General features: G+C 39.5%; 1 protein-coding gene across 2 annotated transcripts in view; it reads right to left on the bottom strand.

Annotated features, from left to right (window-relative positions):
• The window catches only part of GFRA1 (GDNF family receptor alpha 1), a 135665-nt gene that overhangs the window by 10184 nt on the left and 99513 nt on the right, over nucleotides 1–25968 (bottom strand). For both annotated transcript variants that reach the window (XM_085064752.1, XM_085064753.1), the window contains exons 6-7: nucleotides 23460–23594; nucleotides 20293–20471 (exon numbers count right to left, since the gene is read on the bottom strand). In XM_085064752.1, coding sequence (XP_084920878.1) covers nucleotides 20293–20471; nucleotides 23460–23594 — 314 coding nt within the window. The remainder of the gene's footprint in view (nucleotides 1–20292; nucleotides 20472–23459; nucleotides 23595–25968) is intronic.

Genomic DNA, 25968 nt, shown 5'->3' with positions numbered 1-25968 from the left:
TGAGAAAACTATTTTAAGGGTAAAATCAACAGCTAGAAAAAAACCACCATAAAAACCCCCTTTTCAATCATTTTGATAAACATTCCCTGGTTTTCATTTGGAAGGTGATACTCCTCTGCACCCATATATTTATTGAAGGTATTGTAACACCAACAACGCTTATTCACATGCATCCTCTATTATAATGTCCTCCTCTCTTAGCATTGAAGAGCAATTTCAATAATCAGGCAGGCTTTTCCCTTATCAAAACAGAAAGGACAGTATCTTCTATTTAAAAATACAACGAAAATGCAACCTCTTATCGGGAGGATGGCAAAGGGAAAGAAAAAACCTGTCATTTTGAGGATGAGATGAGACATTATACGCCAAGTTTCAAATTGGAAGAGTACATTTTTAGTGTTGAGTTATAAACCTGTGAGAATGGGTTATATTGGAAATACTGGCATAGGCTGCACTACTGGAATACAACAGTGCATCCCTAAATCACAAGTGATGGGATAAAAAACCCAAACCTACATGTTAAAGAGAGTGTTATAGAAAGTGTATGTCCTTTACTTACAGCTGAAGGGGAAAGTTCTCCCTGCCCTGCTCTTGGGCAGAAACAGCTCTACACACATCAGAACTCTTTCTTTGTGCTACAGTGAGCAAAAACCTGATCAGAGATTTAAAAAATCAGGCTTTGGAGGTTATGCTGACAGCCCTGGTGGAAATACACCCAGAGTGGGAGACAAGCATTTGAATTAAGGAGGATATCCTCTGCTGTTGGATATTTACTTTCTTAACATCTTCCATTATCCTAAAAATGTAAACAAAGAGAAATGAGTGTCCATCAGGTAGAGCTGCAGACAATTCTGGAATAACTGCATCGTCAGTTAATTTGGGAATTGAGAGTTGCTCATTATGCAAGATGCCAAAGATTCATGGCCAATCCCATCTCAGGTATCCCACTTGCCTACCAAGCAGGCAAGAAGGTGCTTTCAAATGCTCTAGAAGTATCTAACTCCACAGGAGTGAAAGAGCCCACACACATGGCTAAGCTGGCTGTATTCAAAATTGTATGCTTTTAAAATTTTAATATATAGCTGTTATCTGGTGACAAAAAGATCTATGGGGATTCCATCATTAAATAAAAAAAAACAAGGAGGGCTGGGCTGATAAAAATAATAATTTTTAAAAGCAGTGACAGAAAATCAGCTTAAAGTAAGTGGCTAAGAAAGACATATGAGTTCTCTTCTACTGAGGAAAAATAGCATTTGCTAATGACTTACACACTGAGCTGTGACATACCTCAGACTGTAAAACAAAGTTACATAAGATGGGCTGACACTCCAGCTTTGCAGGGAGCTGTAATTCATTAATGTGAGCTACTCTGACAAAGCTGCATCCATACAGGCTTGAACTCACTTAAGCTTTTATATTTTCTAAAAATGAACACCTGCTTTCCCAGGGAATCTTCTCACTGCAGCAGCACAAGCAACAGATGATATTTAGAGATAATTGCATTTAAGCACCTCCTGATGGGTTCAGTATCATGTCTGTTAGTCACATACAAGCCTGGTTTTGGTCTCAAAACCCTTTGGTCTCAAAACCCTCAAAATCAGACATAAAATCAAATAGTAGTTCTTTTTTACTATTAGAACTAAAATATTAGACTTGGTCAAGGGCTGGTAGGGAAACCAACTGTACGTCCAGATAAAAAAAAAAATTCTCATTATGAGAAGCAAAATTTTATTTCTTTCATAGAAAGAAAGTTAAATCAGGACCACCAGAAGAGGCAGTGGTTTTCTGAAAAGAGGAAGAAATATTGCCTATAGAGATGTTTTCTCCTTTGGAAGACTGTATGGACTTCCATGTTTCCTTCTGATCCCAATGCATCCTAGATGAGTTAAATCACATGTCCCTAATTAGTCTTCTCTTGCCCTGCACCTAATAATTATCCTGAGATAATTATTAGATAATCCTGAGATAATATTCCATCCCCCAAATCCCCCTAAATCCATCCTCTGCAGACACTGTAGCCCTGAACTGATGCCCAGAAAGGCTATCTTGCAATTATGCATCCAGCTTCTGCAAATCACTGCACTGCATGGTTAATAAATGCATTAACCACTGCAGCAGTACCTCACCAGCAGTCAGGACACACATTTATGGCTTGTCACCCAGCAGTACTTTTATATGTTCACTACAGTGTGAATTTCTGTTACTTACAGCAAGGGAAAGTTCTGACTGGGGATGTCTCTGAACAGAGGTGAGCTTTAATTTGGTGGGAAGGGAGGGAAGAAGGATGTAGAGGGAACTGAATGCATTGGATCTGAGTGCAAACAGGCACAGAGTGAGCACTCCAATTCAGAAGCCAGCCCCTTTCTTTAGCTGCACACTTTGGGGTTTATGTCCTTTATGGAATGCACTGCTTGGACAGGGAGAGGCAACAGAAGCATGATTAAAGCAGATATCTGCTATGTAGGCTGATTTTAATGAGTGAGCCCTCGTCCTCTCCTGAGATCCTGGTTAGTTATGCCCATATTAACAAGCCTTTCTGAAGAAGAGGGACACATCTCCCAGAATACATCCTTCAAATGACCATGCTGCTGAAGTAGCTGTAGCAAATGAGGGTGTTTGTTCTTTTTGTTCTTCTCCTGTGTTGATTAGAGAGATTTACTATGCAACTAACCTGTTTTTCCAACAGCAGGACACAAACAATAAGCAGAGAAATACACAGACTGTAAAAAGGCAATCAGTTTAACTCTTCTGTGCTCACTAAGTGGACAATGTATCTATCACAACTGTCAATAGGATTTTCTTATTAGCACAGAAGTACTATGCCACACTGGAGTATAATTACTTTCAACAGAGAAGATAAGAAAAGTGTGGGTCAGAGACACAGGCCACTGAAACAAGGATCCAGGTCAGCACAGGGTAATTCTGAAAGCCATACCATACAACCAGAGAGCAGAGCTGCTTAAGCTATAAAAACAATCAGCTCTGCACAGTCCTGTAACAAAGCAGCCAGATTTTTTTTTTTTTGCTTCTTTTTCCTTTTTTTTTTCTCCCTCTCTGCTGAATCAACCCTCAAGACACAAGCTCAGGGCATGAAATTATCAGTTGTCATTCTGCATAAAAGCACCACAGTTCTGTCATGGCACTTTGTAGAGAAGAAAGTATCTTCTAGAAACAAGCATCATGAAGACATTACCATGCTCCAGAGCTACACAGATAACACCCAGCACAGAAAGAAGCAAATCACAAGTATTTCAGCTGGGAGACATTAAATAAAGCAAACCAAGCATCCCTTTGTGCCCAAATATGCACTGGGAAAAAACACACACTGGGGGATTTTTTACAGCATTCCCCTTATCCCTCAAGATTAATAAATTTTTGCTGGATTTGAGGACTTAAACAAGAGAAAGAAGAAACAGAGAGCAATCTAAGAAATGGGCTTAAGAGTTGATAAAGTCTGGTATGGATAGAGGAAAACCTCCCTTCAACTTCTTTGATTTTCAAATTGTAAGAAAATTTGATTGAAGGGATAAGAACTGGGAGTAATCCTCCCAAAAGGAGCAGAAAGAGTGTGGAAGGAAGGAAAGATGACCTATAAGATATTAATTATTGCTGGACCATTCCCAGATCCTTATGTTAATAAACATGAGACCTCATTAAGCTCCATCTCTCACTGCACTTATATGGCTGGGATAACGTGGCACAAAAATTGCCTAACAGCAATCTTAAAGGTTTTATAAAAAACAGATCCTATCAGAAACACCAAACTGATCAAACAGCTTACAAGGACCAGACATGGAGATCTTCAAATATTTATTTCAAGCAATTAGTCTCCCAGTGAGCACAGCACCAAATATGACACCCAGCCAAGACAACTGAGCTGACTTACCTTTCATGGCAGTACAGTAACCTGCTAACAATTTTGTTTTCGTGTTCAGCCATTCATTTAGCCGAGTAAAATGAATTTCTATAGTCCCAGATTCTTGCTTCCTATTTTTAGGGGATATTATGCAATTCTCCTAATATGGTCTTTTTATGGATTTGCCGCAAGCAAATATTTTTGCATTAAGAAGGGCAGAGGAGGAAACAGAATACTAAAAAGCATAGATGGAATAAGTTTTATTAGGTTAATATCTCAACATCTCGGGCTGCCTAGGTTGTTGGGTTTTTTCCTCTAGTTATAAAACTAAACAGCCATGTAACCCAAAGTTGAGTTGTTTTGGATTTTATTATTAAAATGCATTTCCCTAGTGATTCACCACAGGGATCAACCAGTGCCCTGGACAGCAGGTACAGCTAGCATGTGGTTGCAGGAAAAGAAAAGAAAGAAAAGCTGTAGGAACACGAAGCCATTCCAGTCCCAGTTAAAAGACACACTCAGCTTTTAATTTTGAAGAAAGGTAAGCAACTGAAGCACTACAGATCCCAGGCTGGAGTGAGTGGCCTCACGTGCTGGAATACACAAAGCAAGTTGTCCAGCTTGGCAGCAGGTGAAGTTCCTGCCTCCTGGCCTGGGCTGTGGTGCACTGGAGCGTGGTGGCAACACCCCTGAGCAGCTGTCAGCCACGGCTACTGCGGGACTCCCAGCAGCCCAGCCAGAGCAGCCCAGGCCTGCCCAGTGCTAATGAGCCTTGAAAAGAGGCACCACACTGCTGGGCCTGCAGGGCTTCTCCAGGGCAGCAACACCTCCAGTGTGCCCGGGCTGGAGCTGCACAGGTGCTCCAGGACAGGTAGAACTGAGTCTCCTCCACTGCAGACACACAGCAGGACAGAGCAGCCAGCATCTCTGCTGGGGGAGCCTGCAGAGCACAGAGGTGCAGGAGGATGCTCAGCAGGGATGATCAGCAGGGATGCTCAGCAGGGATTCTCAGCATTGCTCAGAGACTCCCAGCCCGGAGCAGAGGGAAGGTGGAAGGGATTAAATAAACAAGGTCAGGCACTGCCTCTGAGCTCTGGCAGCAGGACCAGGGGTGCTGCTCTGTGCTGCTGCAGCTGGAGGGAAGATCAGGCAAGCCTGCTTGGACACCAGCCTGCATGGAGCCCTGAGCAGTCAGCACGACAGGAAGCTTCCCTTCGTGCCATGCCAACCTTCAGCAACTGGTATTGCTGCTGGTTTTCTGAGCACTGCACTCACTCATGAATTTTAAAAGGGAAGGGAAGGGAACAGCCATGAACATCTGCTTTTTGTTAAGTGACTAAAAAATATTCAGGACTTTCCACTAGCAATACGTGTATGCACGTGTCTGTTTTGAGTACTGGCATGGTTACACTGAGGAAAATAACCCAGAAAGCCTTGAAAGGGTTTTGAAAACCCTTCAGGTAAAAAGTGACTTTGGCTGCAATTACAGAGAGGCAAAAGCAAAGGCTAAAATAAAGTAACAGCAAAGTAACCTTGCACAGAAGGGTGAGAGAAACCAGTTAGGCTGAGCATTCACCCCACAGCCTCCCTGCCTCTGTTTGGTTTGCACATTTCAATCCCAACCTATTAATTTCCACAGTTGTGTGGTGCTGTACCCAAGTCCCACTAAATCATGCCATGATTCAGAGGCTAGTTCTTTTCTTTTAAAGTAATCCACTCTTGAACAGCTGTGATTTGGATTAATTAGTGAATTTTGCATTTTTGGCACAATCTGCTCTCCAGAAGTGCCACTGAAATAAAAAATTAAAGCATTCTCTCTCTTCTCTAATCCTGTAGCTGAATTTTGCAGGTGCACAGATGTATCCTCAGAACTGGCAGCGCTGAAATTGTAGTGAGCTTGCTGCAGTGCTTGTCTCAGTTCCTTTCTAGCACTGACAATACTACTCAGAATAAAAATATAGAAAACTTCTTTTTAAGTGGAATCAAATCTACCAAGGTGAATATTTAGAAAAAAACTGCAGGTTATCATATATTCTGGCTTTGATAGGCAGCTATTCCTCAGGAATTCAGCTAGAATCACACATATAACATGAAAGTTTTCACCCAAATAATTAATGTTTTGGATTTTTAAAATATGAAATGTAAGACAGCTTCAACTTGAAGCATAGCTTCTAGCAATGTCTATTGCAATCTATTTTTATTTTCATTAGAATACAAGCCTCTAAAATTCTGTAGAAAGGTATTCAAATTCACCACTAACATTCCTGTTTAATAAATTCTGATAGCATTTTCATTTCTAAAAGTGAATTAGTATCACACAATTTGGATTACTGGCATTTTATTTTCTAAGACAAGCACATTTTTCAACAGATTTAAGTCATGAATGAAAAGAAATAAATATCCAATTGGTCCTGTCTACAGATCTCCATTAGCTAAGCTAGACCTTGGTTTGTCCTGTCAGCTTCCTAAATGTTATTAAAAGGCCCTTGCAAAATGGATCTTAAAACTCAATACTTGGAATAGACTTTGATGAAGCATCCAACATTCTTTCTCCCCTTGCTGAAGTGAGTGAAGGAGAGAAAAATCACTCCTTCTCAGAAACACTATCAGTGAAACCCTGACAGTAATTCTCTTTAATGGGCTATCCTATAGTGGACCACACTTTAATGGATGGTGTTAGAGTGGCCTTCCTCATATCCCTGAATTACACATGAACAGTGCTCTCACAAACAGCCCCAATGTAATTAATGAAGCTATTCAAAACAGCAGAAAAACTCTTGTAAGAGATCTCTGCAGAATCATGACATTATCAGAAAGGTGCCTAATTCTTTACTGCCCTGAGCCCATCACACCACAGGAATTCCCTCACCTGCCAGGCAGTACCAACAGAAAATCAAAAGCAACTTCCTCGTATCATCTGCATTTATGGCCTCAAATTTGAGAAGTAAGAAATATGGAGGATTTTTTTCCATCACTGTAACAATTTCTTAGACACTCCCTGTGAATGTCAGATGTTTAACAATTAGAACCCTACTAAACCAAAATTGTGACTATAATGACCAGATTATGCAAATAATTATCAGATTATGCAAAACTGGATATAATCCTTCTTTGTTTCATCTCACAAATTCTTCACAGAAGGACAGAAGGCCTAAATTTATGTTTATGTTTATTAAGCTGGAAAATAAAAACAGATGAATGCTAATAATGTCAGTTATGCAGATCAACAACATCACTTTGGGTGTATTTTGAAACGTTTCCATATTAAACTGGAAGAAGCTTTAGAAGCTTAATTGTGACTAATTTGCCTACTTTTTGAAGAACTATATTGTGGTAGACTGGATAGTCCAGGGGATTATTAATGGGACATCCAGACTTAAATTCCAAGGTAGCTAGTTTAACCTAGCTCAGGTCAATACTGACAACTGTTCTGTAGTACTTTTGAAATGAGGAGGTGGCTCTGAAGCACTTCTTCTCTTAAGAGGACAGGTTCAATGCACAGAAGTGGCACTAATTTGCACCTCAGGCAGTGCACTTCATCAAAGAGACTGAGGAATTAATGGGGTATAGTTTATAATGTCACAAAGCACCCAGGATGTTTTCCTATGTCCTTCACTTCCCTTTCTGTGAGGTCAGCTGCTGTGTTAAAAAGGGACAGTCCCACTCTATCCTCTGATTTTTCTAAATCTACTGCACACCCTACAAGAAAAATCTTGCAGGTGCCCTGTGCTACCACATTTTAACACCCTTTAGTGGAACTCAAGAGAGAGATTAGAAGGTTTCACCTAGAAAAACATCTTAGGAGTGCTGTCTGAAGAGAACCTTGACTGATGATGGTTGCCAGCAAATATTTCCCTGAGTGCATAATGGTTTTATTAATAGCTCTGGCCTGAGCTGAAGCAAGTAGAAAACAACCCAAGTGAGGGGTGTTTTTTTGTGATCTACCTACTCAGATGCATCTAATCCTCACTAGCATGAGCTTTGTCCTCCTAGCAAGTTTCAGAGTCAATATGTTGTCATCGAGCATCCAGAGAGGAAGCATTAATAAAAATACAACTCTTTGTGTGTGGACTATGGCATCAATGTGGCTTCTTGTGCTGCTTCTACCTCCAGAGCAGAGGGTGGGAAGTCATGAGGATGAAAGCACTGCCAGAGATGAGGGATGGGTGTAATGCAGGCTGTTCTGCTGCACATGAACATATGCTGTTGTATATGGACACTGCACTGATGCTTCCCCATTGAGCTCTCCCAGTCAGAAGTGAATTTATTTGGCTTAAGGGATGCCTTGTTCAGTGGCCAACACTGGCTGAGCCTCTCCAGTGTTTGAGAACAGCATCCTTGAAGGGATTTGGGATCTCCCTGTGCTGCTCCCATTCTGTGACCAGCATGAGACATCCCACAGCTGAGGTGCTGAGCCCAGATGAATGAACTGCACTCCAGCAGGCTCTGCACACAGCAAAGGGCAGCAGATGATGAATGAAGACCTGCAGAGCACATAGGAGCAGTTGTGTCTCGCTGGCATGGAGATTATGTGGAGCTGAAGCTTTGCCAGTTACTCTCCCTAAATGCCCATGGAGCACCAGTCCAGTCCCATTACAGGGACAGAAGCCAGCACAACTTGCATTTTAGGGGCATTTAGGGGCTGTCCCTGTGACATGGACCCAGTGCAGCCCACAGAGAGAAAAGCTCTGTCTCTCACTAAGGGCTCTCACCAAAGAGCTGCTAAATACTAAATATAACATGAGCCACCAGCCTGAAGGTGAAAAGCCTCTGACTAATTAATTATTCCTAAGTATCCTCATTAAGCTGTTGTCTGGGAATAGACAGAGTGTGTTTTTTATCTAAACCTGTTTAGCTGTGCCTTTGACAATCTGAACTTCTTCTCTGCAAATAACTGTGACTGAGTCCTTAGGAATAATCAGGAAATCTTAATCAAAAGTAACAGAGGTTGGGTGAACTCTTGATGAGAGCAGAATTCTGCAAACAGTTGCATAAATTTCTCAAAGTTCAAAACCAGTACGAAAAAAGGGGTAATTATTTTCTACTGGATTTGCATTTGTATTCTGAAATTGTATACAAGCAGCTAGGTCCCTGCAGGAACAGATCCCTAAATTTGCCCTGAGAAGCAGACAATTGCAGTGCCTATGTGACTGTGGTTTGCACAACAGCATATCAACATATAAATCATTACATAGCAGTCAAGATCCATGCAACTGTTAATGCATTACTTATCCCACAGAAGGCAAGCCATTGTAAAAACCATACTAAACGCTGTTCATCAGAAAAGTTCTGATCAAACCACAATTTTTTTACATTTAAGAAGGCACAAATTTAGGAATGGATTTTCATAGAGTGTTGTAACTGCTCTGCTTTCGTATGTGCACACCTAATTTATAAGGCCATTTATCCAACTCTGCACAAATTAGGTGCTTAGGGCTGCAGGTACCTATTTAGAGCCTACCTGGTGCATGTCTTACCTGCCACACACATAACAAATTCAAATGCACGCATTTCAAATCTGAGCATGAATTCAGAACATCCTAATGTTTAGGGTAGAGTGGTAATGCATAACTTGCCTTGAATCAGAGGCTACTTCAGGCTTCTGAAAATGTCAATCTGTGAAACTACAGCACCATGTAATGCACTATTTAATAAATTACTGCCTGAATGCCTAATTCTGTTTTAAGAAAGACATGAGGGAGGATAATCCTATAATTCTTTAGGAAACATGCTGAGTGAACATGTGAAAAATATTCTATATTATGCACATCAGTGTGTTCACTTGTGCCTCCTAAGGAGAGCTAAGCATGCAGGAGGGCTTAACCTGAGGTGGGACTATTAAGCCAAGTCCACTGATTGGAAATAGGATTTGGTGTGCAATAGTTAGGCTCTCCTCCCAAGTGCAGACTAAAATAAACATTTTGAACTCCTATTGATTTTGACAGCAAGGAACTGAAATGGGTGACAGTGTCTCATGTTCTGGAACTCAACAGCAAATTGAAAAAAGCTGTGGAGTAGATGGTCTGAGGGCAGTGTAGAGATCAATTATTCAGGTAAGACAGCTGATTAGGATAGGGATAGTCATAGGGATAAAGAGTAAGTAGGAGAAAAAGGGTGTGATTTATTCCCAGTATTTGATTCCTAATGTATAGTGAAAACTATAAGTAAAATGAGCAGACAGGGTAAAAGCAGAACAAAAATTTGTGTTCAGCTGCTTTGTAATCATTAATTTTTTTTTTTAAATTAAGAGTATAGATTAGCCAATTTGGTTAAAAGATTGTTTCATTTTCTGTCCTATAAACTTGGTTTGATTACTTGAAAAATTAATGAATGCTATGGAAAAGGTTCCAAATTTCAGCTCTTCAACACTACTATTTGTGCAGCTATGCTGCCTCGTCAGCAATGTATGGGTTAGAATGATTACTTATTATTGCATTCTAATTTCCACTGGGCTTTTCAATATTTCATTTGCTGGTGGTAACAAAGAATAAACTATTCCTAAAAAGTTTTCTTTATTGTTCCTGAAATTATTTTGATCATATCTGCCACACAGCAACTGAAAGTCTGAGCAGTTTATTTTTTAAGAATGATAGTTCCTGGGTTACACAGAAATATCAAAGAATGATGTGCACATGTGTAAGGGGTAATGGATAATTACAACATACACTTAAGGATAATTGCAATATACACAACTGTGGAGTTATTCCCTTTTTACAAGTGTATAAACAAAAGCAGAATTTGATTAGGTCGTGTGATTGCCTCTTTCAAATCAAATGACTTCATATGCATAAACATACTTCAGGTACTTGGAGTGTTTGCTGTTGGCTGAGGAAGGCAATGTATCCTCCTTAATCAAGGCAAAGGAAGCAGGGTTGGTTCAGAGATTTTACCCAAACCAAAATGCAGACTTACTCCAATCTCAACTGCACCCCAGAATGGCCACAACCCTTCTTTGCTCTTCCCCACTGTGCCCTCTAAGGCAGCCCAGCCAGTGATGGCATGGAAATGACTCCAGGGCCATCCAGGCTCAGCATCACTCCAGCTCAGTTTTGGGTTTTTTTCCCCAGATCTCAATTTAGCCCTTAAATCATGAGAGGGAGTATAGAAAAATAATATAAATAAGCATAGCAGATTAAGTCTATGAGGCAGTTGAGTGTCCCAACATTACAGAATGGATCTGCAAGAAGAAAGGTCAAAACAACCCAAACCAAACTAAAAGAAAGGAAACAAATAAACAAAAAACACACCAAAAGGGAAAAACAACAAAAACAACCAAAACAAACAAAAACAAATAGGAAAAGGATCTAATAAAGACTAATGGCTAACTGGAAGTGAGGTTTCAGAGATGGTATAGATATGCCAGTAAATTGAGACTAATGTCCACCAACCCACACCACATAAATAATCAGAACTAGTCTTCATTATCACTTCCCATAGAGGATCTCTCCTCCATGATAAAACAGGGTATTTGTTGAATTACTACTATTTCCAGTAGGGAGGGTTTCCAAGAGTACAGGACGGTGTTTTAACAGGATCTTTGTGTTTAGAGCTGCTAGCTGTGTATGAGTTTAAGCAAATCTCCCTAAAAGCAGGGTGATTTCCTCTGCTGGCTCTGTGCAGATGTTTGCAGCTCCAGAGGAAAGGGCACAGCTCTGAGCCAGGAAAAGCAGCATTGTCATGAGAGTGAATGTGAGAGGATGAACAAAACTGCCACATCCACTTCCACAACTGGCATGTTCTGCAAGATACGTAAAAGTAGAGACTATGATAAATGTATTCCAGCCCATTTCCATCCAGTGGGTAGCATCAGGTTATCCTTCCTATTTTTCTGAGGGTTGGAGTATTCGAATTCATACACCTTCCTCCAATCCTTTAACTCTACTGTAACATTCATAATATTCCGCTAAAACCAGCAACAAAGCAAAAAAGAAACTTAAAACTGATAAGAAGCAGACAATTAAACATGTGCACAGGGCTCCTGAGCCTTGTGGAGAACTCTTGGCCTGATAACTGCTCAGGACCTACAACAGGGCAGTGGCTTCTGCCCACTATCCAATTCTTATCTAATTCTTACCTTCTTTAAAATTATTTTGGCCTGAAAATAATCCAGACAGAGCAGCAAGCATAAGACCATGAACTTTGATCAACACTTTTCTGTAGGATTAGATAAAATATGATCAATCCCTTGTCCCAGAAAAGAGCACAGGTTTGCTGTGCTCTAGGAAATAGATAGCTCACCTATGGAAACAAGCTGTTGATCATTAAGGAAGTGTCCAGTAGTGTCTGCAACAACCAGACTTCAAGAGCCATCAAGGGTGACAGAAAATGAGAAAATTATAGCACAATGTGGATGTAGTACCCATCTGTGAGCTCTTCTCCACCCACTCACACAGCCAAGGACTCACAGAAATATTACAGAATAGCTATTTTGGGAAAGGACTCTGGGGCAGACAGCTCCTCACCCCTGCTCCAGGATCCAAGAGCATTTCTCCCACCTCTGGGGATTTCAGGGAACATTAAACCTCTTGACCTTGCACCAGGACTGTGCCCAACCCATCAGGGTCCCTCTCTGGGAGTGAGCCTTCTCCTCTAGGGAACCAGGAGGTTGTACAACAAATTGCTACCCTTCTGCCCTAAATTCTCATCCCCTCTGCACCATCCAGCTCCAAGATGGAAAAGGCAGATAATTCATAAAGCTCTATGGGTGACTAAAATGCTTCACTATCCAGAATTATCCACACTACCGTTTGTCCTAAACAGTCACACTACAAAACAAAACCACCAATACCACTTCAATAAAAGTGTTTAAAAGTACATTTCAATTACAGAAGTCTTGTGAAATCCTTCTGCTTGCCTGGGAAATAACAATTCCTTGCAGAAGTGGCAGAACTGATAAAGATTTTATTGGTTAAATTTTGATCAATTCTGGCAACTGCTGAGCTATTTTCATACCTTAGAAAGAAACATCTATTGACAACTGTATTCATTATCTGAGACAGCACCAGTCTTTTACTTTAGTTTTCCTCATGCATCTCTGTGGATATATTTTTGAAGGATAATCCAGTGCATTAACATAGTTTATAATAGTAAAGTATTCATTGTTTCTAAAGCATTCAAATACACTATCTGATTTTCAGAATAAATAAAGGCTATAAGGTGATAACTGCACCGAAGTTAAGAGCAATTCATTGGGTTCTTAAGGCCAAGAGTACCTTTTCATTATGTCTTCCTGGAATAACTAGTATGATGGGATTTCGGGGAATAACAAGGACTCCTTGAAAGCTATTCCAGTTAAAATAAAAAAAAGTTCAAGATTTCAAGGCTTCTACTCTTGATTTCTGTTCCATTAGAAACCTGGTGGCACAATCACCTTTGCCTACTCTTGCTTTGCACCAGGGTCAGCCTGGTGGCACAACCAGAGCTACTCTCACTCCAGCAAGTACAGAGGGGATCACAGTCATGACTAAATCCTAGTATTTGCTAATAGCAAACAATCTGTCTTAAGCAAAGCACTTTGTCAGGTCCCATAAAGGCACAATATATTCTGAACTCTACTTCCAAAGACAATATGATTATACATGTACCATCACAATGCAATGACCTAGAATTTTTATTGGTAGCAGTTATGCCTTAAAATTAATTTATAATACTGTACTCCTTTTTATGGCTGTTTTTTGCAGACTGTAGAGAGCTATCTGTTTTAAGAGAGAAATACATGATGGACTAGGTATTTGATTGAGAACTAGAGTTGGCTGACATTAGGAATACCTTTAATATGATGAAGAACCACATATTGTAATAACAAGGGCTATGAATAGTTTGATTTGGCTTATCTGATGTGATCCAATTTTCTGATTCTGGTTTGTTCTAGCACTTTGTATTTTTGTGGTATTTTTGTAAGAAGATACTCATGTGAAACACAGAAACAACTGTGGCTTAGGGGAGCACTGCAAATGCAAATCTGCTTTTAGTGGCAATAATTTGAAGAATTCTTTCTGAGGATAAAAACTATAATCTGTCCATAGAAATTTCAATTTTCTGTAAAGGTGTGTAGTGCATTTTCATAAAGCTGTATTTTTGTAAGTCATTAAATTGGTTTTTAGTAACCTCATAACCATTTTCAATTGAACAATTATTAAACTATAAAGCAAAATTGCACAATTCCTAAAACTGTAGTCTGGAGTTTTACAGTCTGCTATAAAGTGCTGTATTATTATAATACACTAAAGATGCTCAGACTATTAAAACTTTTTTTTTAAATGAACCATAAAATATTTTATCATTGATGAAATAATTCTAAAGTATTATGCTCTTCAGCAGTACACATGCACAATATTTTGGTCTCATGAAAAGCCTGCCAATCAAAAAACCACAATTTAAACTGTAATTCTAATATGCAACATAAACCATGTCACTGTCTTTCAGTAACAGGAGTTTATTACACCCAGCTTTGAACATTAAAAATCAGAGTATTGATCATTAAACATGAGGTCCAGCCTTCCAGAGGGATCTCCATGCCACAGAGACTGGGTGTTAATCAGTGTGATAACCAGTGATAGCAACACAGATGTGGAGACTTTCCTGTTGTGAAGTTTTAGCCTGAATTTCACTCCACAATCATGACTGATCCTGTAAGGGGGCCTGATGTTCAACTCAAAAGTTCAACCAAGCCTGGTAAATGAGAGCAATTTTCTCCTCACTGCTGATGGCAGGTGTCTCACAGCTCTGCTGACACTGATGTGATACATCTGAGCCACCAGGTTTGATCCTTGGCTGCATCCTCACCCTGCTCCTCTCTGCTCAAGAGAGAGGCAAAGGACTCCCTGTACTTAGAAATTCATCAGCTCTGTGAATCACATCTCTAACTTCAGCAGGATTCCAACAAGCTTGAAAACAACATATCCTTCTGGTGGTCCTGGAATTCTTTGGCAAAGATGGTGAGAAGCTCAGTCTTGCTCCAGTGGGAGCACCTAGATGACCACATCAGAATACACACATTTGTATGTGCATTTCCTGCACACCAGCCTTGGCACCAGCATCCACTGTTTGCACAGCAATGCACATGGGCTGAGGCTACTTTTGTGCCTTAAAACACCAGGATTTCCACAAAGACTGAAAATCCCAATGTGTCTCTCATTCATGGTCCCCTCACCTCCTCTGGATCTGCTGGACATGTCCAGGAGTTGTGCAGTAAACTAATACAGCCCAGGGAATTGTACATCCCCACTTCTTGAGGATCCACTCCAGCATGGTGCTGAAGAAAACGAGCATTAACCTCGCTGAAATCAATGTCAATGAAATCAATGAGCAAAGCAGTTATCTGTTGTGGCAAAACAGAATTTCATTTAGTGCTCCCCAAATCAGAACTATAAGATTAAAGATGAAACCTTAACTTATCCCTGGCCATCAGATTTTAATCTGTACACACAAAGCACTCAAGAGTTCTTTAGGTACAAGGGAATTGCCACTAAAGCAAATTAAAGACATTGCTTTTTTAGCAGAAAAGCTGCCAATAGGTGTTCTCTAAATCACTTGTACCAGCAGGCTGACCCCATTATGTCAGCTAATCCCGGAAAAACAAGAGGTAGATTTAAATCTTTTCATAGAAAACATTAAGTCTTTTTTTTTTTTATTTTGGTTCTGGCACAGCATTGAGAATTTTATATTGCTGTCCATCTTTTGCCCAGACTACATCTTTCTCTGCAGTTGCCATGCCCAGAAGAAGAGGCCCAAAAATGACTTTTCCAAGGGACAGAGCAGGCTGGGCATTTGAAAGATCAGTGCTTGTTTATCACAAAAAGAAAAAGGAAGTTCACAGGCTGTGTGGAGGGATGGGGAAAGAGGGTGCCAGTTGTATGGGTGAGTTAATCCTGGTGCTCAGGGGCTAGAAGGAGTTCCCTTTGTCTCACCCCAGTGCCCCACCTCAGCAGCTCTGCCTTTCCCTCACCTCCACACTGCCTGTGCTTCACCCAGCTAGCAGAGATGGAGATCCACACCTGCTGGGCCTTGATTCTCACAATGGAGCTTTTAACCCTCTCCAAGCATCTCCATAATGCTTTATAGCAATGATATTTAGCACGTGGGAAGCAACATTAAGTAATTACAGAGGGTCCTTAAAGCACCAGATGAGCAGATCAGATCCCTGCACGGTGCTGAGGGTCTGCAAAGACAGATTTCCATGGGAAAAGCACAGTCTCATTTCAGTCTGAGTCGTGTTTAAGTCCTGCTCTCCACAGAGTACTGTGAGCCCTCTCTCCTGTTTTTGTCCTAAGACTCACTGTTACAAATTTTTTTTTAAAATCCCAAGTATTATGTGAATTTGTGCAAGAACAGCTGGCAACATGACCCACATCTGTTATAAACACTCACTAATCTTACACACAAATAGAAGGAATTGACATATTTAAGTATCTAGATCTTTCCTTTCGTGTGTTCCCCACAAAATGTTTGATATTTTCAATTTCTACCTCATAGCTTTCAAATTTTGCTGCTGAGAGTACAACATTTACATGCCAGACTTAAAGTAGTTGCCTTCAGTCCAGAGGGCCATGTATCTCAATTACATCTGTCCACTGCCACTTTCTTCAAAAGCACAAAAATCTTAAATTCTCTTTGAATGCTGAACACCCAAAGCAAGAGCAAGACATAATAAATGTGGGAAAACAAAGTACAGACCTAACTGGCATGACTTTGATGCATACATTTACTTAAATGTCCTTAACCATCTTGACTTCTAGAATTTTTTTCTTTTGCAAAACATCCTCTAAAATATTATAGAAAACCCAGTGCAAAAGTCTTAGTTTTTTTATTTTCCTCTGTGATGACCCAGGAACAATTGGTCTAATCTATCACTAGAGGTTTATTTCATTATCATCCTTCAGGTCTATCCATCTCTCCTAAATGCAGAAGCAGCCTTTTTTTTTGAAGAATACATGGTGTGAGTACACATCCAAACTCATTCTGCTGTCCCTTTCAAATAATCCAACATGATGGTTCAGGCAGGAGGGGTAGAACATGAGACTGAGAGACCAGAACCCTTTTTTGACTGGCATACTGAATGCAAGTTATGACTGAAAATGAAGGATTAACATATATGTCAGTTAAATGAGAAAACACTAGAGTGAAGCTACCAGAAAAAAAGATTTGGTTGGCAATTTCTTAATAAAATATGCCTGTACAAGGAATATGCTGTTGGCATTCATCTTCCCTTTTGTTCACAATATTTTATGTTATTTTTAAGTGGTAATGAGGATCCTTTGCAAGATGTCAAGCACCTCAAATATACTTAAATTTAGCATTCCGCATAAAACTAACTACTGTTTACTCTCTGCGTTTAGCAGACTTTGTTAGAAGTGAGGTTTGCTAAAAGAGTTTAGAGGATTCTTGATAAAATTAAGCATCTTCCTGGCAAAGATGGAATGCTGATTTAATTGAGGAAAAGAAAAAGAGTAAATAATACAATCCATGCATATGCAAACCATAAAGTAATCATACACCAGAAATAAACATTTTGCTATATCAATTGGAAATAAGAAAATAACCCACAAGAGGATGAACTGCAAATTCTCATAGCAAAGGTAAGTTCAAATGAAGAACAACTTCTAAACAGCATCACTACAACAAACATTATTTTAAAGTCCAAATCTTCAACAGATTTTTGAAATAAATACCGAGTACAGGCAAACAAAAAGTATCTTACATTTTCTTTAAGCATTCACCACCTTTCTGCCCCCCAGGGTTGCTTGTGCAGGAGAACATGGCACAGCAACAAAACCATCAGTGCTCTTTTGCTTTTCATACGACCATTCTGAGCAAGTCAGAAAGAAATGTATCAAAAATCGCTCAGTTAGAGATGCCCTTGGCGAATTGGGTTAGTGCCCTGTATTTTACAGCCCCAGGAGGTTGGGATTTGCTCATTTCTGTGGCATATTATACTAATCAATCACTTCCTGCTCTTTCTTCCCTTGCTGTATTTATTTCAATGGCAATTTATACTAATCAATCACTTCCTGCTCTTTCTTCCTTCACTGTATTTTTAAAGCCACTAACCAGAATATGCAGCCCTGCTGCATCTCAATGACCATTTCCTTAGCCCCTCTCTGCCATTGTCTTTTTGTGCTGAGACTGATGCCTGTAATTTGACTTTTCACAGCATTTATGCTATACTGCCTTTTTGAAACCTTTCAGCTCAGCTGCTAAGCATATAAAAAAGCTTTTGGTTGCACTAGTTCATGTTTTGAAAATACTACAAAGGCATATTTTTCATGGGAGGAGAGCCTTGGAGTGAATACCCTTCTCCAAGTGCAATATGAATACTAGTTCTTTTATAAAATTTGCATTAGGGTTTAAGTCTCACATGCAAAGTGGCACCATACCGTCCAAAAAAACACAGGTTTCTTTTTAAAAAATTGTGGGCTTGTTTTGGCTCTGTTCATAAGTTGCTTTTTGAAAAATGCATTAAAATATTAGAGCTTTGTTCTTTGTGTTTCAGTTCTGACAGAAGGAAGTCGTAAGCACAGAATACTGTACTTCACAGGAATAAAACTGCTTGATTCACATAACTTCAGTGACCTTTTAGTGCAGACTTTATCTGTAGTTTCTACCAAACAGCAGAGATCATTTATTTAAGGGAACCTATTTTCCCTACAGACCTTTACTTCTTGTGCCAAGTACATCAGGGGTACAATTGAAGTCAGAGCACAGCTTTAAACCAGAGCTGATAAACTCATGTGGGATGGGACTTCAAAATGCCAGAATAACAGGAGGAAGGACAGGGAAGAATTTAAGTCATTTTCAAAACACAGGAACATCTATTCAGGCTTAAGGAACATTTGCAAATTGAAGTGAATCCAATGGGATTTGTGATCACTTGCCATTTCTTCAGTTCTTTATTTATTATGTGTACTTTGGTAGCATCTGGAGGCTTTACTCTACAGGGGTCTCTGCAAACACTGAAGGAAAATGTGATCTCTCCCATAACACAACTTTTTAATATAACATGAAGTGACTGAATAACATCCCATCAAGGTCTTGTTCTAAATGCAAGATATTCCAAGTTTCGGGTTTAAAAGGCTACGTTTCTTTCAGCATATTCTATTTGGTTAAATGACTATTGCACATAGCAATGTATGCCTCCAACCATTTCTCTTATCAGTAATTTACAAAGCTTAAATAATAATGAATGCACAGATATGAAAAACAGAATTAAAACAGAAGGACCTAAACTCAGCACCATCTATCATTAACCCCCCTATACTTTGTGACTCTGCAATGGCCCTAATGTTGATTCAGGTACAACTTGCTAATGCAAAATAAATATAGGAAATGGAAAAGGATGAAGGTGAGAGGATTTTGCAGGAAAAATTATTAGGCAAAACTTATTTCTGAGAAATAAAAAATTTCTGGTTCAGTGCACATGGAAATTTTGATACAGTTTAATATGAAGACCACAAAATCAATTTTATAGGGGAGTAAAAAAATCTATGCTTCAACAGTGGAAAACTTTGGAAATCCAGAAAAATTTATCTTAATATCAGCTGAGACCTTAAAGCTTGGACACTTACATTTTTGTCACATAGCAATTTTCCCTCTGTGAAGACAAAAATAAACAGGACAAGCTGATCTATCCCTGCCTGACCTAATTTTGCATTTAAACCACCAGAAATTTTTATAGCCTGATTCTAATCTGACCTAAGGATGTTTTCAGCTTACACTTCCTGCTACCTCTTCCCTGCCTCAATTTTGCTGTTTTCTTCTGCCCAAAAGCTTCAGTTTTTCCAGAGTTGTAAATACTGTCTTCAGCAAGTGATGAGCCTCTAAATCCAGAATCAATGATCCACTATCAATAGCCTAATTTGGGTGTCTAAGAAAATCATTACAGCCATTGGCCAAAATCACATCATGACCTCAACCCCAGTTCAGGAGAGTGCCTGATTCAAAATAGTTTTATCTTTGTCCAGCTTCTTCACCATGTAGTTTTTAGCACCACATGTTCTCTAATATCCAGACCTACTCAGCCAAAAAACCCTCATGAGTTTAATGCCAATAACATAAGAAAGAAGGCAGCAGGACATGCTAGCTCACATTAAGGGCTCCCTCTGAATTTGGATTACTCGGGGGATTAATTTAATCTGACATATCCTGGCAGGATTTGGAGAGTGCCACATTCATATTCAAACCTGTGATAAGAAATTAAATACCATTCCCTGCTTCTGACTCAGCGAAGCAAAAAAGTCCACTGTGAGATATGCAAGTTTCTGATTTAAAATGAGTGTCTGATGTATCAAAATATATGCAGCTTCTAACTACACCATGGGAATAAACAGATATTCCAATTTAAGCAGGCATCTACTTAGGCAGAGGGAGACACTGTAGACACTCTACAGGTATCTGTGAAAAACTTTTGTTTATGCACAACAAGAACAAAACTCTCCTACCTGCAGGTTTGCACATGCTGGTGAATCATTGTGGGCAGGTATTTCATTGTTGGTGGTCTCTGAAGCTGTGTTTTTAAGTCTGGAGGCTGTTGTAGTTGTGGCTGTCGTGGTCTGTACTGGTAAGATTGGCTGCCAGACATTCACATCAGTGCCATTGCCGAAGGCCTGAATTGCATTTTCTGTGAAAACAAATTACAGGCAATTTTCTATTTCTAAAAAGAAAAAAAAGGCAAAAAGTAGAACTGAGTTGTTTTTATTACCATTATTATAATTATTACATTTAAAGTGTGTATTTATAGAAACTCAATTTTATGCTGAAAAATGCAGCTTATTTTTGAAGCTATCAGAAACATGAACTGAAAATCTGGGGTCACATAATTATTTGGTGCAGCCTCTTCTTTGTGATGTTTCCAGTAATTCTTGACAGAAGCTTTAGGACTTACCATAATCATATTTGTTACCATCCAAAAGCCTCAAAAATTTACTTTTAAGATTTAAAATGCAGTATGAATGTGATGTCCTCATTCAGGCAGGTGATGTCCCATAGCAAACTCACAATAGAGAACAGGATAAATAGAGAACAGGATAAATATTTATTTCTACAGTTTGTTGTTGTAAAACTAACATGCCTATAACTACAAAATAGTTTAACTAAGGCAATCTTTTCCTTACCGTTTTCAATCAAAATCTGCATAATTGGGTGAGGCAAACATGGTTAAACTAAAACTTCAGAATATAAAAGTTAAAAAGCTTATCACAGTTTCACGGGATTAAAGAGTGTGTTTATAGCAGGAGTAAATTGGTTGGAGTTTTTTATAAACAAATAGAAAAACAGTTTTTAATCAGGTCTTTGGGGATTCAACAAAGATTTGGGGATTTCTTATTTCAAATTCTTTGTACAAGAAATCAAACAATTTCACTGGGGACTAATATGTGGAAGTTATTAATACTTCTTCTCAGTGGCATTCCTTGCCTTATAAAATAATTTACATGTAATTTTCTTCTCAAAAAGATGCATTTTATTCTGGTATTAGTTCTTAGAACTCCAACATGTAAAAAGAAGAACTTGTAAAAAGCACCAGAATGAGCTGCATTAATGGAGACAAAGTAGGGTCCCAGAAATACCTGCAATCCTTCCAGTTTTCAAAGTAATAAGTGGCCTTTACAATTAGTCTACTTCAATTATTTCATACAATCATCCTCTCAGATCCCTGTGAGTCTCTTCCAACTTGAGATATTCTATGATTCTGCAACAGAATCACAGAATTTTTGGGGTTGAAGAGACCTTTCAAGGTCTTCTAGACCATTCCCTGCAATGAGCAACTTCAAACAGATCATTATTATAAATTCCCCAAATAACTGGCTTTTTTCCATTTTGAAGGGGAAATATACTTTAGCAAAACAGACTAGCAAGAAATTCCTGGTTTCTTGCCATCATGAAAAAGCAATTTTTGTTTTGCCTAAAAGAAGGGGGAAGGATTTTAATGACATTCCCTCCAGGCAGTGGAGGGCCCACTAAAGACATAAAAAAGAAATTTTTAAAAAATTAAATTAAAAAAAAATTTTCCATTCTATGTGAAAGACAAAACTTTGTATAAAATCCAGAAACACCTTTAATTTCTTCATGAAGAAGGCATATCTTGCAGCTAGGATGACATAATTTGTCTCACAGTAACCTCCAATGTCTTTGATTTGTCTTCATTAATGCTTTTGTACTGATGGCAAAAGAGAGGACAAGGAATCGCTCTGTCTTTATGTTCTAAAAGGAACCTGTAACACTCCAGAAATTAATGCAGTCACAAGTGAATAAAATCTGAGGTATTGCAATATATTTAAATGGCAACCCCCATTAGGCCTGAAGAAGGTCTGAAGGCACATTGTTAAATTTTACCCCATTGTAGCTTGAACTCTTTTCTCTTTTTCTCTTGTTAAATGATCTTGAGTAATTGATTTGTTCTTCCAAAGCTCCATAAACAGTGTATCACAGAGCAACACAGGTTTTTGTATGGAAAAGTCCCCATGTCTTCACTACAGTGCTGCCTCTTGGGAAGCTACCAGTGGGGATTTTCAGACCTTTTGCTAAAATACTGAAGCTGCATCAGCATTAGCTCAAGTCTGTAGGACTGGACAGACCAGTCTGGATCACTGAGTTCATCTCCTGCTTTTGAGAAAAGCAATGACGTCTACCTCTTGCATAAGGTGATGAAACACGACTTTTTAAACCACTTTTACCCTCAAAACTCCTGCTGGAAGCCTATTTCTTAACTTTAGTCTGGTGGTTAAAAATCTCCCAATTTTTAGCCCAAATATGAATGGCCAATATCTGCCTTTTGGATCTTATGCCAACATTGCCCTGCAGGTGAAATAATCCCTTCCCCTCCCTGGGCTTGCCCCAGTAGTGCAATTTCAGAGGACAATCACAAATCCTTTCAACTTCTGTTCTGCTAGACTAGGGAAGCCAAGCTCTTTTGGTCTCCTCATTTATCTGAAATTAAAACTCTGATGCACACTCCACATCATCCAATTACGCTGCTCCGGGCAGACAGGAAATTTGAAAAGAGAACCTGCCAAAATCAACTCCACTGAGCCATTCTGAAATTTGTAATAGTCCTTAATTTGGAAGTGAGTCTGACAGGGAAAAAAAATCAATAATTTAACAAAATCTTTACAATAGGTACTATCCAGGTTTGTGCTAAAACCAGGCATCTGAGATCAAATATCCTAAAAAAATGAAGTTGGCTGTAAATTGCAAGCACAATCCAATTTATACTTACTTACAGCAAATCCCTCATATCCTAAACTACATGTCTTTTTCTATATGAAGTTCTTAAATTACACAGAAACCCCTCAGGTGTTGCAATTTTTTGGTAAAGATGCTGCCTGACTGTTAGGGTCTGAATATGATCTGTGATGTAAACATATTTCAATACCATACAACTTTGGGTTTTGATTTTTTTTTTTCCCAAGACCTTCTCACGTTTGCAATCTTGGCCATAAACCAAGTGTATGCATGGGGCATATTTGGTCATTCTTTTAATTTTTACACCCACAGCAGAACCATGCTCAGCAAAGTGACAGCCTTGATGTATCATAACACATTTAGGCAGTAAAGGAATTCCAGCAACCATCCTAAAACACGTTAAAAGACATCTTGATTTTGCACTCACTAAGGCATATATTGTCCCGGAAGAAATTCAGGAATTTCAGGCATTCATCGATGTCGTTGCCACTGTTGCTGCAGTCACACCACGGAGCCACGCTGAGGCTGCTGGAGTCGATGTAGTTTGGTGTCATCACGGTGCCTGGCAGGGGTGAAGCACAGCACTGTGAGCAACCTCTGCACTGAAACATTCCTTCCACCCTGAGACAGCAAACAACCCTGGGTAAAAGTCACGTTTTTGGGGCTGGATGCCAACACAGCCCCACAGCAGGGCTCTGACCTCCGGATTGAACAGTTCCTGGCTCCTCTCACCCTCTGACACTCAGCCTTGTGCCACATTTCACACCCTCTGGTGCCTGAATGCAATCACTTCAGGGACTGTAACATGACTCATGTATTGAAGACACATTTCTCCCCTCCCAAAAAGGATTCCCACAGAGAGCTGCATCAGTAGAACTGACAGGTAGAAAACTGTGGCAGAGGGGAGGGATGGCTTGGGAGAAGGTGAGCACCTCCTTGAAGGGCTTTGCTGCCAAATCAAACACACGTGGACCCTGTCCTTAGAGCTGCACTTAAAAACCTGATTTCCCCTCCTCGCTTGTGTTTTTTTCTCATTTAAATTCTAGCTGCAAATAAACGGCTGAAACCAGGTATCCAGACTTGTGCTTCCTCCTGGAGTCTGCAGCAGACTGGAAAAACTTTTCTGAAATGCATGAGGAGTGAGGAGAATGCTGAGGGGAGCCCTGCTACGTCCTGGAGGGGTGTTAACCCCAGGGTGCTCATGAGGGAGCTGCCAGCAGAGTGCTTGTGGTGAAACAGAGCCAAAACCAGCAAGCATGACCAGGTACAGCAAATTCTTTGCTGGTTAAAAATTACTATTAATCTGCTGTCTCACTGCTTCTTCAGCACAGTGAGTATTTCCTAAACATTGTTAACAGCTTCCAACCAGAGGACCATTCTAACTCTGTCACGAATTCTTGGGTAAACATTCTGCCATTTATATGTCAACTCAAGGCAACCAAGAATGAAATGAAACCAAAGAAGGCATTTTGTGTCCTAAAAGATGTGCTGCAACTGTTCATCACTCATCTGGGTCAGGGAACTGCTGTATGATGAGCACTTGCTCAAGCCAGCAGTCTCCCTGAAGGCATCACCCCAGCAGGTCAGATATTTCAAACTTTCCTAAGGATTGAGAAATTTGAATCTTTATTTTATTCTTCTCACCAAGAGGGAAAATTAAATAAAAAGGGGAAGGTGTTGCAGGCCTGAACAGCTGCCAGCTGCTTCAGGGAATATGTTCCTCACTTGATAATCTGCAATTCTAGGACAAGTAATATATCACGAGGAAATGTGATCACATCTCCTCAAAACTGACATCAAAGTAGTCATTAAGAAGATGGAATAGATGAAGGACAAATGTTAGAGACCCAGAGTGTACACCAGGATAGAAAACCTGGTCCATAGGTCTGGGGTCCAACAGTCTGCAGCAACAGACGGGAAAGGGAATCAAACATTAAGCTACAAAAAGGAACATTAGAAATAACACAAATCACAGAGTGATGTCTAATAGCCTTTCAGTCACCAGGCAGTGCTGGGAAATGAACAAATCAACATGCAAACTGCTTCATATGTGATGTGGGAGACAGAGGAGAACAGGCACTAGGGCTGGCCTGAGAGAGACAGTGATGGATGTGAAAATTAATGTAGTCCCATTGCAAAATTCACAAAAAGCATCTTTTCTTGTTTTGGGATGTTCTTAAATTTGACTATAATCCCATACCTTTGGCTTCTTGCAGCTTTTAACAGATAGTTGCACTAATAATTGCTCAAATTCTACATGAGATTAGTACATGAGTAAACAGCATGGTTCAGAATTCATTAAATGGAGGTAGAGAATTTAGTAAAATAGGCAAATATAATTTGCATTATTAATGAAAACCGGACAGTAGATAAATAAAAAGAGGAATGATGTTAAATTAAAATAAAACATATTAGAATGTCTCTCCCTCATCCATTTGATGGTTCAGTACACTATTTCAGCCTTGCAACATGATCTGAAAAGAAGTGAGAAGAAGTGAAAATCAAGAGGATTTTGCAAATGGAAAGAAAATAGTAGGCTAAAAAAAAAATCTAATTAGCAAATGCTTAGTGAAGGGTTAAAAAAACCACAAAGGTACTGAGGAAATTAAAAAGGTCACTGAGGTAAGACTTTCTTATCACAAAGAGGTAACAAGGTAATTAAAATGGGTCAAGATAGGGGTTAAAAGTGTAACAGATACCGAGGTCCAATTAGGGTTGATGAATACAGGAAGACAGGACAAGGAAAGTGTGTACACAGCACACAAACTGTGCATCCAGCAAAAACAGATTGGCTGAAAGAGCAGCTAGTAGAAAATCAGTCTGGCATTTAAACCTGGGGGCAGATGTGAACCCAAGCGGATTATGTGCTTGATTTCCTGGGGTGGAGTTCCTTTTTTTTCCCTGCAATGTGTGTGCTTTCCCTTCTCCCCCTTCCC

This window comes from Lichenostomus cassidix, chromosome 6 (genome assembly GCF_008360975.1).
Source record: "Lichenostomus cassidix isolate B80296 chromosome 6, HeHo_3.0, whole genome shotgun sequence".
In the NCBI taxonomy this organism is placed as follows: domain Eukaryota; kingdom Metazoa; phylum Chordata; class Aves; order Passeriformes; family Meliphagidae; genus Lichenostomus; species Lichenostomus cassidix.
This window is presented reverse-complemented; position numbering and strand designations above follow the sequence as displayed.